The 13,653-nt window shown below is 45.8% G+C and overlaps 1 protein-coding gene across 1 annotated transcript in view; it reads right to left on the bottom strand.

The window, feature by feature from the left end:
• The window catches only part of PGM5 (phosphoglucomutase 5), a 181,396-nt gene that overhangs the window by 34,554 nt on the left and 133,189 nt on the right, over positions 1–13,653 (bottom strand). The window contains exon 10 of the mRNA XM_086684957.1: positions 1,944–2,078. Within this exon, the coding sequence (XP_086541083.1) occupies positions 1,944–2,078 (135 nt within the window). The remainder of the gene's footprint in view (positions 1–1,943; positions 2,079–13,653) is intronic.

Below are 13,653 nucleotides of genomic sequence, written 5' to 3'. Positions count from 1 at the left end.
GGACAGAGAGAGACAGAGCATGAACGGGGGAGGGGCAGAGAGAGAGGGAGACACAGAATCGGAAACAGGCTCCAGGCTCTGAACCATCAGCCCAGAGCCCGACGCGGGGCTCGAACTCCCGGACCGCGAGATCGTGACCTGGCTGAAGTCGGACGCTTAACCGACTGCGCCACCCAGGCGCCCCTACTGAAGCATATACTTAACACACAACCCAGGCCTATGGAGGTTTCCAGCTTCAAAGGAAGCTTTGGGGCAAGACAAGGCGAGGGGGAGCACCACTTGGCTTGTGTGTAACACCTCAGAGAGAAACTCACTTGTGCACAGGACTGTTTTCACACGTGTCTAAAGGCCTGGATGTCATATTCCTGCGGTCCGTGTGGGAGGTAAATCAAAATCAGCAGATATCATAACCACTTACCCGGTGCAAATAGGGAAAAGAATGCAGAGAAAAACTAGCCTCGAGTCAGAGTGAGTCAGAGTGGCGGAGGCCAGGAATATCATTCCTCCCCCTGTCTGTAGCTCTGGACTTCTAGGCCCTTGATTTAATCTCATTTCCCAACATGAGAGGAGAAGGGTTTTATATGGAAAGAGAGGGTAAGCCTCCAATTCTTGCACGATTTGGTACTATCTTGGGTGAAATGTACTCACTGACCAACTATGTTGGCAGAGCGTGGCCCGTCCTTGAATGGAAAGCCTGTGATTCTGACCGGGAAGGGCCAAGGACCTTTTACTGGCTTCCTGCTCTGCTGCTTCATGCACTAGGTGACCCTCACACTAGCTGTCAGCCTCCAGGGTCTCTACTGCCCCATCTGGGACGATTTGCCTCCAAACAGATCTTCTGGCTACAGGGCCAGGTGTAACGATCTACGGCTCCATATTGATCTGGTTCTTCGAGACTGTCCTGAGAGAGACACCATTTTAAGGAAAACGCGCTAAACCGCTGACAGTGAAAGAAGACCCTCTCTGAGATCTTTCTGGGGCCCAACTACGGCAGATTCTCACGGGAAATCCTGAGTCACTCGAAAATGAGAAGCAGTGAGTTTCTCTTTGCTTCTCTACTTCTCCACAACAGAAGCACGGAACCACTGTCTTCATCTCAAGGAACCACCTTATCAAGGACTCTGCTTCAGAACCCAGGGTCGAGTAAAGACCAAGGCGGCAAGGGGCGGCCAGCACTACAGCTGGAGGTACCCAATGTTCTGGTGGGTCCTTTCTGGTTTTAATTAATGTCGCCTGCAGCATTGATGAATGTGGCAGTGGGGATACGTACTTTCTGAGTTCTTAATTAGCTCTATTGTTGACAACAGGAAAGGACTTTGCCAGACACAGGGTGGCCCAGCCTTGGCTGGCCTAGCTTAGCCTCCCTAACTTTAAATGCAGACCTTCTTCTCAAGGGAATCTGGGCTCTGCAGCAGTCTCAGAGAGGAGGCCCAGAGTAGCACCTGTATTGGCACCTCAAGGTCAGGATCCAGCCCAGAGTTTGCCAAACACCTGGAGATTCCTTATTTACATGTGCAGAGTCAAGGCTCTGAGGACTGTGACCAGCTTGACTCTAGCTAAACACTTCTTCATCCATACAAGTGCTGTCTCTTGATATCACCCCCAATTAACAAGCTGCAGTATAGTCAAGAAAGGGAAGTCATTTGGGAGGTGTTGGTCTAAACCCATCATAGAGGCTAGAGCCCAATTGTCTTTTTCAAGCATTGCAAGGAAAGAAGGAAGGAAGGAAGGAAGGAAGGAAGGAAGGAAGGAAGGAAGGAAGGAAGGAAGGAAGGAAGGAAATCTGCTTAGAGTTACTCTAAGCCTGTCCTCTAGCTGGATCTATCGATATGGAATTTACTTTCCAGAAAGACAGATAACCCCCACTAAAGGCCCACGAGAGCTCCCTAAATTTTCCAGGAGTGATGAGACATATTGCTGAGGACACAGCTCTGCTTTCGTACCTGAGGCTCCTGGTCATGACCGCCGGGGTCCCTCTCGTAGCTCTCCGCATACAGTCTGATGGTGGCCCGCATACCACTGGAGGAACTGAGCCGAAAGATGAGCCGTGAGGCGTCTGAGAAAATGATCCTTAGGCCCTGAGACCAAGAACACCCAGAATGGGTCAGTGAGCCAAAGAATACGCGGGTAGTAACAATTAATACCTACTCATGGTTATTGCTGGGGGAGACTTAGGGGCAAAACTGAACAGACGCTCATGTTCCCTTGGTCGGGAGATGTGGGAACCAGAAAGAGGGGGAGGGAAAAGGAGGGGATGATATTTAATAAATGTCCCTGGGGTCAAAGTTTGTCCCTGGATGCAATGGAAGTAGGCAATTTCTTTATGACAGTCAAGCAAATTACCTGTGTTAAGGTTACCCGCCCCCCCCCCCCCCCCCCGCCCTTTGCTTTAAGTTCATCTATTTTGATTCTTTCCTCGCACTCACATTCCCTGGTAGCAAGTAAGGCCTATAATGAAATGTTCCGGCTTGGAGCCTCAGCTGGATTCTGGGGTTCCTGCATACAACCTCATCCTCTTGGCTCTGTCCTTCCTTCTTACTCTACACCCTGGCCACCAGGATGGTGTGGGGGCAGAGCTGTGGCAGCATTAATTCGCTTTTGGCTCAGACTGTCTCCGTTCTCTGTGCATCTGTTTTCATTAGTGGCAGGGATATTTGAAAAATACGACCGTAAGATCATATTGTAATGTGTGTTGAAGGAAATTTGTTTTCTTAAGACAACTGATAAAGCCCTTGTTATAAATAAGCATATTGGGAGGGGGCAGAGGAAAGAAGAGGAGGAAACAAAATAATAAGTCTGGTCAGTTGTTATGTCTGAAAAAGGAGAAGTCTCGGGCGACTTTGACATCAGACATTTGCCCTAACACATTTGCCCTTGAAACTTGTCTGGCCTTAAATCTTGGTTGCTAAGAATAAGCCATTATTAAAAATATACCTCCCATATAAATCTGACTGCTAATGCCTTACCCCACCCCCCCCAAATGCTGCGGTGGGGCGGGGGCCCTATGATTCCATCTGAATGGCTTTCTGTTTTTTTAAATTTTGCAGGCATTTCTTGGCCAGTCCCAAAAGAGCCTTAGCCTCTTTTGGAGCCATTCGTTGTCTGCCATGATTTGCGTGACAAAAAGGAGCCCCCTCCCTTCCTGGCAACCTGTCTCTCTATGATACTAGCTCTGCAAACAGGATGGTACTAACCAGGAGTCGTTCAATGGGCAAACATTTTATCGTCCCTGGGGATTGAGTCCTGGGCCAAGCCCTGGGTATATGAAGACCAAGACACAGTACTTGCTCTCCGTAAGCCTGGACCACATTGTGACCACATTGCAACGAGCAATAACCATTTCCTTACCCATCTTGTGCCGCCAGAGGAGTGAATAGTTATGACATTCTAAATAGAGTAAAGGGAGCAATCCCCTACCAATCGGTGTTACATACCAAATTATGTCCAAACTGACAATAAGGCCCCAAAGGTTCCATAACTGCATCCACGGTCATGGTTTTACGTACTCTTTTGAAGCTGTTATTTCTTTTTCAGCCTGCACTCCCCTTGTCACCATAGATGAGACACATGGGTAGGTGACTGGTTGCTCAGGACTAGGACTTATGCAGACGTCGGTTAAAGTAATATTAAGGCTGAGGCCCTAACCGCCTGTTGTAGATTCCAAACCACTCAAGGCCACCTCTTCTGATGACCACTAAACTCAACCCTCTATTGTAGCTCCCATTCATTACACAATTGGTATATGGCCAGTGGGAGGTATTTAAGAACTCGGGCCATAGCAGACCATCAAAATGTGTTATCAGCTCACAACTAAGCCTTTTTTTTTTTCTTTCTTTTTTTTACAGTGAAATCATGTTATGATTTTTCTCCTTGTGTGTAACCATAGCTTTGGCCGTATTCATAGAATTTTGGTTAGCATCTACATCGGGTGTCCTGGAATAGACTGGGTGCTTGAAAAGATGATAAAGGCTAGCCCAATGTCTCTCCTTCCTACGGAACCAGCCGTGGAATCTTACTAGAACCCATGGTGTTGTGTGAGACCTCCAAGTGAGGAACACCACAATTCTCTTCCCCTGAATGGGTGGAAAAAAATTTTAGACCCAGCCCAGTTCTGTGCTGTGACAACTCTAGTTTCGTGTCTGTTGAGTGTCACTTTGATGCGTGAAGTTGTATGGGATTGCTTCAGCGCTGCATGCTCCTCCAATGAACTTAATGAACGCGCACCCTGAACATGAGCTATGTTCTCTCCCGCATGCATCCCCTACTCTCAATTAAATTATGAGGCCAAAGTCGCCACTGACCAAGATTTGCCAAGTTTCTAAATGTTCTGTAATTCCAAAAAAAGTATACCAGTCATAAATTTTTCTTTTTTTAATTTGTAGGTTATATCAGGGGTTGGCAATATCGTTTGTCAGCCAAATTTGACCTGCCACCTATTTTTATAAATCGGGTTTTATTGGGACACAGCTGTCCCCATTCGGCGTATTATCTACACTGCTTTTGTGTTAAAACTGCAGAGCTGAATAGTTATGACAGAAACTGGCCCACGAGGGCAAAAATATTTACTATCTTTTACAGAAAAATGTTTGCTAACTCCTGGTATAAACCGTTACGTGATCCGCAACACGAGATACTTATCCTTCAACCCTATCCCAGAAGATATTTGATCTATACGCTTATGAAAATCCCAATAGAGACTCTTAAAAAGTGAGAATAAACTGAGGGTTGATGGTGGGTAGGAGGGAGGGGAAAGTGGGTGATGGGCATTGAGGAGGGCACCCATTGGGATGAGCACCGGGTGTTGTACAGAAACCAATATGACAATAAATTTCCTATTAAAAAAGAATAGAAAAGAAAATCCCAATAGAGGAAAATTATCAAGACTTGTATAAATAAGAGTGTCTAATCCATGCATTTCCCCCAGTTATTCTAGCACCTAGCCACAGATTCATCTGGACATACACGTTACCCAAATCGATGTACTTCCGACCGACTACTCACGACAAAAATTGACTTATTAGATTGCATTTTAGGGGTAGGTGGCTCAGTCAGTTGAGCATTTGACTCTCAATTTAGACTCAGGTCATGATCCCAGGGTTTTGGGATCAAGCCCCGCATCAGAGTCTACACGGAGCATGGAGTCGGCTTAAGATTCTCTCTCTCTCCCTCTGCCCTTTTATCCCATTCGCACACATGTGCGCGCTCTCTCTCTCTCTCAAATTAAAAAAAAATGCATTTCAGTTTCATATCCTCACTTTCATTGCTGGGTCTACAAGGTATCCGCCTTATAACCCACTTTTATAGTCACTTTCGGGATATTTTTGGAAATTGTATAAAATTCCACATGAGACATTTCCTCAAGAGCCAAGTGTTAGGAAAGCCTTTCCTTCCCCGAGGAACTGGTATTTTTTTGTCTTCTGTCAATAATAACTAACCATAGTTCCCTTTTCAATATGGCTGCCAGAACACTTAATGCCAAATTTGAGGTTCAGCCCAAGTGGATCCTTATGACTTGCATAACTATGTTTTTCTTCTTCTGTTCTTGACTCTCTACTCTTATTTATATTTTCCCTAGTCTTGATTTCTGTTTCTTATTTATGTCCTAACAACTTCATTATGTACGTTTTTGCTGCCACAAATCCTCCTGAAGAAACAGGGCCTGGCACAAATGAATAAAAGGAGTTCCTCTCACTTCTAGCCTTAACCCTACAGTGTTGGAACTGCTGAAACATGTCTTTGGGTCCTTTGTCAGCTGGTGAGCTCTGGAAGGGCAAAGCCTTATGGTCCTTGTTCACACCATTTATCCCCATAACCCAGGACAATGCCTGGCACGCAGTAGCTCTCTGCAAACACCCGAATGAATGTCACTGCGTGTTTGACAACTGAAGTGAGCACCCCCGGTATGCCCCCTCCCACATTTAAGGACGACTCACAGACCCAATGAAAACACACTTATATTCTCCATCAGAGAACCGGGGTTAACATATTTACCTTGAAGGGCCGTTGTGAATGATGCTGGATCTACTCATCCTTCATTTTTAAGGCAAAGTTCAGTTTTGGCTAAAAACAATGGAGTTGAATCATGGTGGGTTCCTGTCCCCACTTGTGTGGCACGAGACAAATCCTAAGTCCATTAACTGCAAAATTTGCTGCGCATTGGAATCAGCGAGGCCTAAGACAATCTCAATCACGGAGTGGGGTACCAAACGGGCACGTCTAGCTCCAGCTTAGCATTTTCCTTCCCACCGAGTGCCTGTTGGTGTAGCCTCGGTGACAAGAATGAGGCTTTGCCCATCTCAGCTTTGTCCCAGTGGAAGATGGTTAAAGAGCTACATTCCCTTGCAGGTATTTCCACCCCCAAATCCTCCAATTTGCTTCCATTTATCACTAGAGCTTTTCTATTTCTCCCCGCATTTGCCCCTCTTTGCTTTGTCGCTTGTAGAAAGTCAGTTTGGCAATGATAAAGAGATAACAACTGGAGAACAACAGGGCTGGAATTCTGGCTTGGCTTTTCAGCTGGTGGTCTTAAGCAAGTCACTTTTTCTTATAGTTTATTTATTTTGAGAGAGAGAGAGAGAGAGAGAGAGAGAGGGAGAGAACATGCACATGAATGGGGAAGGGGCAGAGATGGAGAGACAGAGAATCCCGAGCAGGCTCCACACTGTCAGGGCAGAGCCTGACACGGGGCTCAAACCCACAAACCATGAGATCATGACCTGAGCCAAAATCGAGAGTCAGACGCTTAAGGGACTGAGCCATCCAGGCGCCCCTTGAGTAAGTCACTTTAAGCTCTGTAAGTCTCAGTTTCCCAAAAAGGGTTGAAAAACAATACAGCCAGGCCTACTGGGTTGTTGTGAGCATCAGATCAGAGACTGTATGCGAAACGTGCCTTGAAAATTAGAAATCACTCTATAAATACTATTCTTATGTTAAGCTTTTAATGAAAATGGTACTGTGCTCGAAGCCATCCAACCTTCCAGATTTTGCAGAAGATTGCCAAATAAAGCCTAAATGGGAAGAGTTTATGGCACATTTATTTTTAAATTAGGCAGAATTAAGAGTAATTTTATTTTAAGAACTGTGCCATGTTCTCTGCAATCACTGCTAAGCTCGCGGATCTGTTACCATTTATTTTCTCCAGAACTCTGACTGGCCTGGCTTCTCCGACAACTAAATGCCCCTCCTAAGTTGGTCAATTGAGACCATTATGGTCCTGAGGGAAGGACCTCAGAGTCATCTAGGCCACTTCCTCCCTTCACTGGAAAGAAAGGGGAAGTTCAAGACCGCTTCAGGTAACAGCGAGCCAATCGAGGAGCCAGAACATTAGGTCTTTTGACCCCAGGCCTGTCACTTTAGGGTGAACCACATTGCTTCCCGTGAACTATTTGAACCCTGTCTCATGTGTTTTGTACGGTCCCCCCAGATGAGCACAGAGCCTTAAGCAGAGCAGGTATCCGATAAATGTTGGCTACGTAAATGTTGGGTTTGTTTTTTGTTTTGAAGCCCTCGTGTAAATCAATGCAGGGAAATCTGCGAGTTGCTAAACACACGCAGAGCCGCCAGATGTGCGCTTGGAGACTCGAAGACATGTTGCAGCCAGGCGGGGAAGGAGGAACTGTCCATTACCACCAGTGATTTGGAAGTCGAGTAGTGCCTTAGGATGAATTCCAGGGGGAAACAGCACATGGCCCTGCAATCTAATACAACGTCACATATACACAGTCAGCTGGCCACACCAGGCCTGTGAACCCGGAGACAAGACAGGCGTGGAAGAGCGAGACTTGGAGCCTCACTCAGATGTTACCTCCCACAGGAAATCCCAGGGACTTATCTGGAAGGCTTCAAGGTGAAAATACTCCTGTGAAACATCTGAACCACATTTTGTAGAAGAAAGCAGGCAGCTTATAAAGCAGAAGATTTGGATGGGACAGACATAGCTCTCCATGAAAAAAATTAACTAGAATGACCCATTTTTCTTTGTTTAAGTCATAGAGTTAGCTGCAAGCGTTGAGTTCAAAAGTGGTTGAGCAGGGCAGCAGCTGGTCCACACCGCGCCCTTATATAAATTGCAAACAGGAAGACAATTTATAGAAAAGCATCTTTCTTCTTGGCTGGCCTAGACTTTGGCTTCTCCTCCCCCATTAGGCTGAGTGCCTTTGTGCAGTGCACTAACTGCACAGCCGTACCCACCTGCCCTCCTTTTGGAGGAATTCTCATCTAGCCTTTTCACAACCAACCAGCACGCGTTGAGACCAATCATTGCAAATAACTATTTGGGGGAAAATCAAGGTCAAATGACTTCATAGGTGCGCTTTTAAAACACACAACCGGAAAAAACCACATTAGGTGATGAGAGGGCTTCTTGGAGAGTGAGGACTTAAAAGTTATCCAGATTCCAACCATCAAATTTGGAACAATGGAACTAGGTCACACATATCCCATTTCCCCATGTCTTTGGCCAAAACGGCTGCTGATCCCTGTTCACTCAACACCAGCACCAGTTCTGGGATATTTTGGATCAGATATACTTTACCCAGACAACAGGGGTCGCTTCCTCCCTGAGTTCCTGTGACAGTCTGCAGTTTTTTCCTTTAATAATTATGTTTCCCGGTGACAGTCACCCTCGTGACTGCAAACAGACATTGGTATTTCAGTAGGAAGTAACTGTGATGTTATTCATTCCAGAATGCTTGGATTCTTATCATACATCTTAGTGGGATTCTATCAGCATTTTAGAAGATAGTCCTAAAGCAATCAGCTTCTGTCAGGAGAAGGTACTTCATTATAATAAAACTCCAATGAATCAGAAGCAAAGGAGTAAGAACTTTAGAATGAGCCAGAAAGTGTCTCCCTCTTCCTATTTTCAAACCAGCCAACAAGTCCTTATAAAGTAATGAATATGTGTTTGGTCTTTGGAAGACAAATAGGCAAAATCACAGGAAAAGCAACTGAAAAAATCATTTAAAAAAATGGGGAGGGCACCTGGGTGGCTCAGTCAGTTAAGCACCCAACTCCTGATTTCAGCTTAGGTCATGATTTCATGGTTCGTGAGTTCGAGCCCCCGAATAGGCTCTGTGTGCACAGTGCAGAGCCTGCTTGGGATCCTCTCCCTCCCTCCCCTCTCTCTCTGCCCTTCCCCTGCTCACCTCTCTCTCTCTCTCAAATAAATAAACACTTAAAAAAATTTTTTTTTCAATGTTTATTTATTTTTGGGACAGAGAGAGACAGAGCATGAACGGGGGAGGGGCAGAGAGAGAGGGAGACACAGAATCGGAAACAGGCTCCAGGCTCTGAGCCATCAGCCCAGAGCCCGACGCGGGGCTCGAACTCCCGGACCGCAAGATCGTGACCTGGCTGAAGTCAGACGCTTAACCGACTGCGCCACCCAGGCGCCCCAACTTAAAAAATATTTTTAACCCATGGTTCTCAAGGTGTCCTACCAGAAGGCCCAAGTGGCTTTATTTAACAAAATTGCAGCATTGTAGAATGGGCACTGACACTGAGAATAAAAATATTGTGCCACCCCGCTGAGAATGATATGACCTATAGGAAATCCCAGTTCTTTATCTGGAAAGCCAAACAATGGTATAACGACATTAGTTTAAAGAAAGGCATCTAGTCTGTCAAGATGGTCTTCCCTGGGCCGGCTCCCACTCATTCTTCAGGGCAAAGCTTAACTATCACCTCCCCAGAGCCCCTACTTGAGTACCGCCTACGATGCACTCCCAAGTAAGCGCTTTCCCTGTAATACCTTTCAATAAACTCTATAGCGATTACAAATCGCATGTCAGTTTGTCTCTCCTTCTAGACTGTCCTGTATGCTGGTGGATCTTTAACGTTTATTTATTTTTGAGACAGAGAGAGACAGAGCATGAACGGGGGAGGGTCAGAGAGAGGGAGACACAGAATCCGAAACAGGCTCCAGGCTCTGAGCTGTCGGCACAGAGCCTGATGCGGGGCTCGAACTCACGGACCGGAAGATCATGACCTGAGCCGAAGTCGGCCGCTCAACCGACTGAGCCACCCAGGCTGGTGGATCTTTAACGTCCCAGCAAGCTGCCCGGCATGTAGCAGGTGTTTGGTAAACATTCAATGAATAGATGAAGACACGAATGAATCACACTTCAACAATCTTCACTGTATCATACTAAAGCAGGAAAGGGATGGGTATTTATTATGCAGATTTTTTTTTTCCAAAATCACAACTGGGGACGGAAAAAGGATTTTTTAACCCAGATGTAATCACAGGATACATGTAATGACAACACCTCACTTCCTAAATATTTCTGTTACTCAACAGAGAAGGACTATTTGTAAGTACTAACTTTCAGATTCAACTAAATCCTATAGGTGGGGTAACCAGCATGGCTGAAATGATTTCTTAAATTCTACTTCTGGATGCACGAACCTCCCTCCAGCAAGCGGCATAGGATAGAGACAAGCTGTTCATGACAGCCTCTCAGTTGGTTCATTGATGGGGATGGGATGAAAGTTGAAGGTTGACCAGTTAACTCTAAATAGAGAACTCAGGGGCGCCTGGGTGGCTCAGTCGGTTGAGCGTCCGACTTCGGCTCAGGTCAGGATCTCGCGGTTCGTGAGTTCGAGCCCTGCGTCGGGCTCTGTGCCGACAGCTCAGAGCCTGGAGCCTGTTTTGGATTCTGTGTCTCCCTCTCTCTCTGCCCCTTCCCCGCTCATGCTCTGTCTCTCTCTGTCTCTCAAAAATGAATAAACGTTAAACAAAATTTTTTTTTAAATAGAGAACTCAGTCCTGGCCCCCAGATTCTCCAGATGGTACTTTTCAGTTCCCTTCATAGGATGCCTCCAGAAATATGCGCTTGGTAAACTTCTCTCTACCTGTTGGCCAGGGGTTCTTAGCACCACAGTATATATTAAAGCACTAAATGCCCAACTAAAATGTGATTTCAAGACTGCCAATTTACTTCCTTCATTATTTCTAAATACTGAGCGGATAAAGTGAAGACACCTTCCTGCATATTAAAATAACACCTCTAAAAGCAAATTGACTCTGCAAGCAAGCTTCAAAGTGTACTTTTTCTCTGAACTAATTTCAAATGGTTCTTTTTTTTTTTCCAGGTCGAGGACACCATCAAAATGCTTCCACTCAGCCGGCACAACTCGAAGGGGGATTAATAAACTCGGCGTTAGCCTGACATAATCAGATTGGATTTGGTTTTCCACATCAGCTAGCCGGTATGCTTTGATTTACATCAGGTTTTTAAATATCAGCTGAACTGTGACTTGCAAATGACTTCAGCACTGGTGGAATTTCACGAGTTTTGATCTGGTTCAATGGAAATACAGGCGTGGGATGGGTGACGAAGAGAGACTTGGTTCCTCAAATTCTGCTCCTGGTGTCGAGGTTTCTCTCTTCAAAGTTAATTTTCACAATACAGGGTGTGGTTCTGAACTGACGTCCATCCCAGTGGCAATATGCTGTCACTCAGTGCTGGCACCCTCTGTCATGTTGTCCTTTCACGCTACCAGGATCGGGGGTATTCCTCCTATCACAGCTGGGAGAGTGTCATAATGATGGGGGCAGTGAGTGGTGACTCCAGAAGATTTTGGCTAGAAGGAAGATGTGGGGGAGGATAAAAGTAAGAGGTAACCTGGGTACTAATGTTGTTGCTTGGGATGGCGGATAGGTGAGGAAAAGCGAGAGTGCCTAGCACCATGGAAAATCTTGACGTTTGTACAATGAACTCATCCTTGAGGAAAGAGTGGGCCACCTGTCAAGCCTTAGGGAGGTACCTGCCCTTCCCTCAACTATTCCCTTCTCCCAACTATATGCCTCTTAAATACAGTGGGAGCCTCTTAAGTTAGTCGGCCACTGGATTGAACTCCCTACTCTCATAGGAGCTACTGGCTTGTTTTTCCCACTCATATTTGAAGAAGGCATTATTACTCATTCATGTGACTCAATTTTACCTGATAATAAACAGAGACACATCCTCATGGGACAGGAGAGAATGAACTACAGTTGTTGAACCATGCCTCGCTAAATTGCTATTTCTAAATCAGAGTTCCTCTTGGGTCCTGTTTAATGGAAGGCACACATCAACTTTCCTCTTGGTGCCCAACATCATGAAAACATCAGCCGCTTGGAGGCAGCCATAGTAAATTCCACGAGACCTGACAGGCGACAGGAAGGCCAGTGAGGTCCCTGGGAATTCATGTCAGGGGTTAAATACTTCGGGGGTGTCCTTCTTGCTCCTTAAATGGCCTCCACGTGGTCTCACAGGCAGGACAGACTTTCCTGAACATTTTCCACAGCAGTGAAGCAGATAGGGGGGCAGGGCTTATCACCAGAACAGGATTTTAATTTCATTTTGGACGGAGGAGCATGTTTTCTTTATCTCTAGAGATATATGTGAAATGGGCTTTTCTTTTCCCCCCACAGTCTGTTTCCTGACTTTGACCCCAAATCAAGGACAAAAAGGAGACAGAGCTGTTTTTAAAACACTTTCTCTTTTCTGAAACCGAGTGGGATGGGAGAGATGGGGGAGGGGGAGACTTGGGGAAGGCAGAGAAACGCGACTGAATCAATTCACAAATGACTCAGAAACTGAAGAGACCTTCCCATGTCTTCACACGACACCCTACAAAGTCGTACGCTGTTCGGTGTGCTTTTCCCCACTTTTCTCATCAAACATGGCGTGAGATGTCAAAGTCATTCTTTCCCAAGGACGCTCTTTGAACATAACTTATTTTAGTTAACCGTTTATTAGTAGTTACTGTGTGTCAGGGCTTTACGTGTATGATCTAATTCCCCCCATGGCTGGATGAGGGAGCCACAGTTATGATTCCTATTTTCACAGACAAGGAAAGGCACAGGGAGGTTGAGAAACTTCCCAAAATCACCCAGCGAGGACGTGGCAGAGCTGATTCACGCCCGAGACTTTCTGATCTCGAGCCTGTACCCTTGAACACCACTCACACCCTTTCCTCCAAAGTTAAGGATTCTGGAAAGGGGGAAGCAACGGATATTTCTTGAATATCAAATGGATACCAGCCGCTGTGCCTGGGGCTTTACAGGACTTTCTCCTCCAACCTCCTCTGTGACCCTATATGATATTTATCACCAGCATGCCACCCACCTGCCCCATCAAGTTAAGCGAAGTTAAGCAATACGCCCAAAGTCACAAATGCAGGCAACGACAAAGCCAGCCTTCAAGTCTATGTCTGTTTGCCTCCAACAGGACCCAACACCGGAGAGACCACAGTCCTCTGCCTCCCACAGCAAACGTTTGTTTGTCCGTATGGAGATCCAATCTCTTCTCTCTTAATTTTAAAATAGCACAGCATTTAATAGATTAATTTGCAGCGTTCTCTAATCAGAAAGATAGTAACAGAAGTTGGCCAAAGTGTGCAGAAGTTGGAACCAGCATACACAGCTGGCAGGAATGTAAAACAGTGTAATTTGCTTTGAAGACCATATGGCTGTTTCTTCGAAGGTGAAACTACAGTCACCATTTGACCTAGCGATGCCGCTCCTAGCCCTACGCCCAAGATAACGGAGAGCCTTTGCACGAAAACTTTACGTGAATGTTCACAGCAGCATTATTCATGACAGTCAAAAAAGTGGAAACAACCCAAATATCCGCAAGCTGACGAGTGGATAAACAAAATGTGGTC

The sequence above is a fragment of the Puma concolor genome, chromosome D4 (genome assembly GCF_028749965.1).
Source record: "Puma concolor isolate L17-30 chromosome D4, mPumCon1.1.hap2, whole genome shotgun sequence".
NCBI lineage: Eukaryota > Metazoa > Chordata > Mammalia > Carnivora > Felidae > Puma > Puma concolor.
This window is presented reverse-complemented; position numbering and strand designations above follow the sequence as displayed.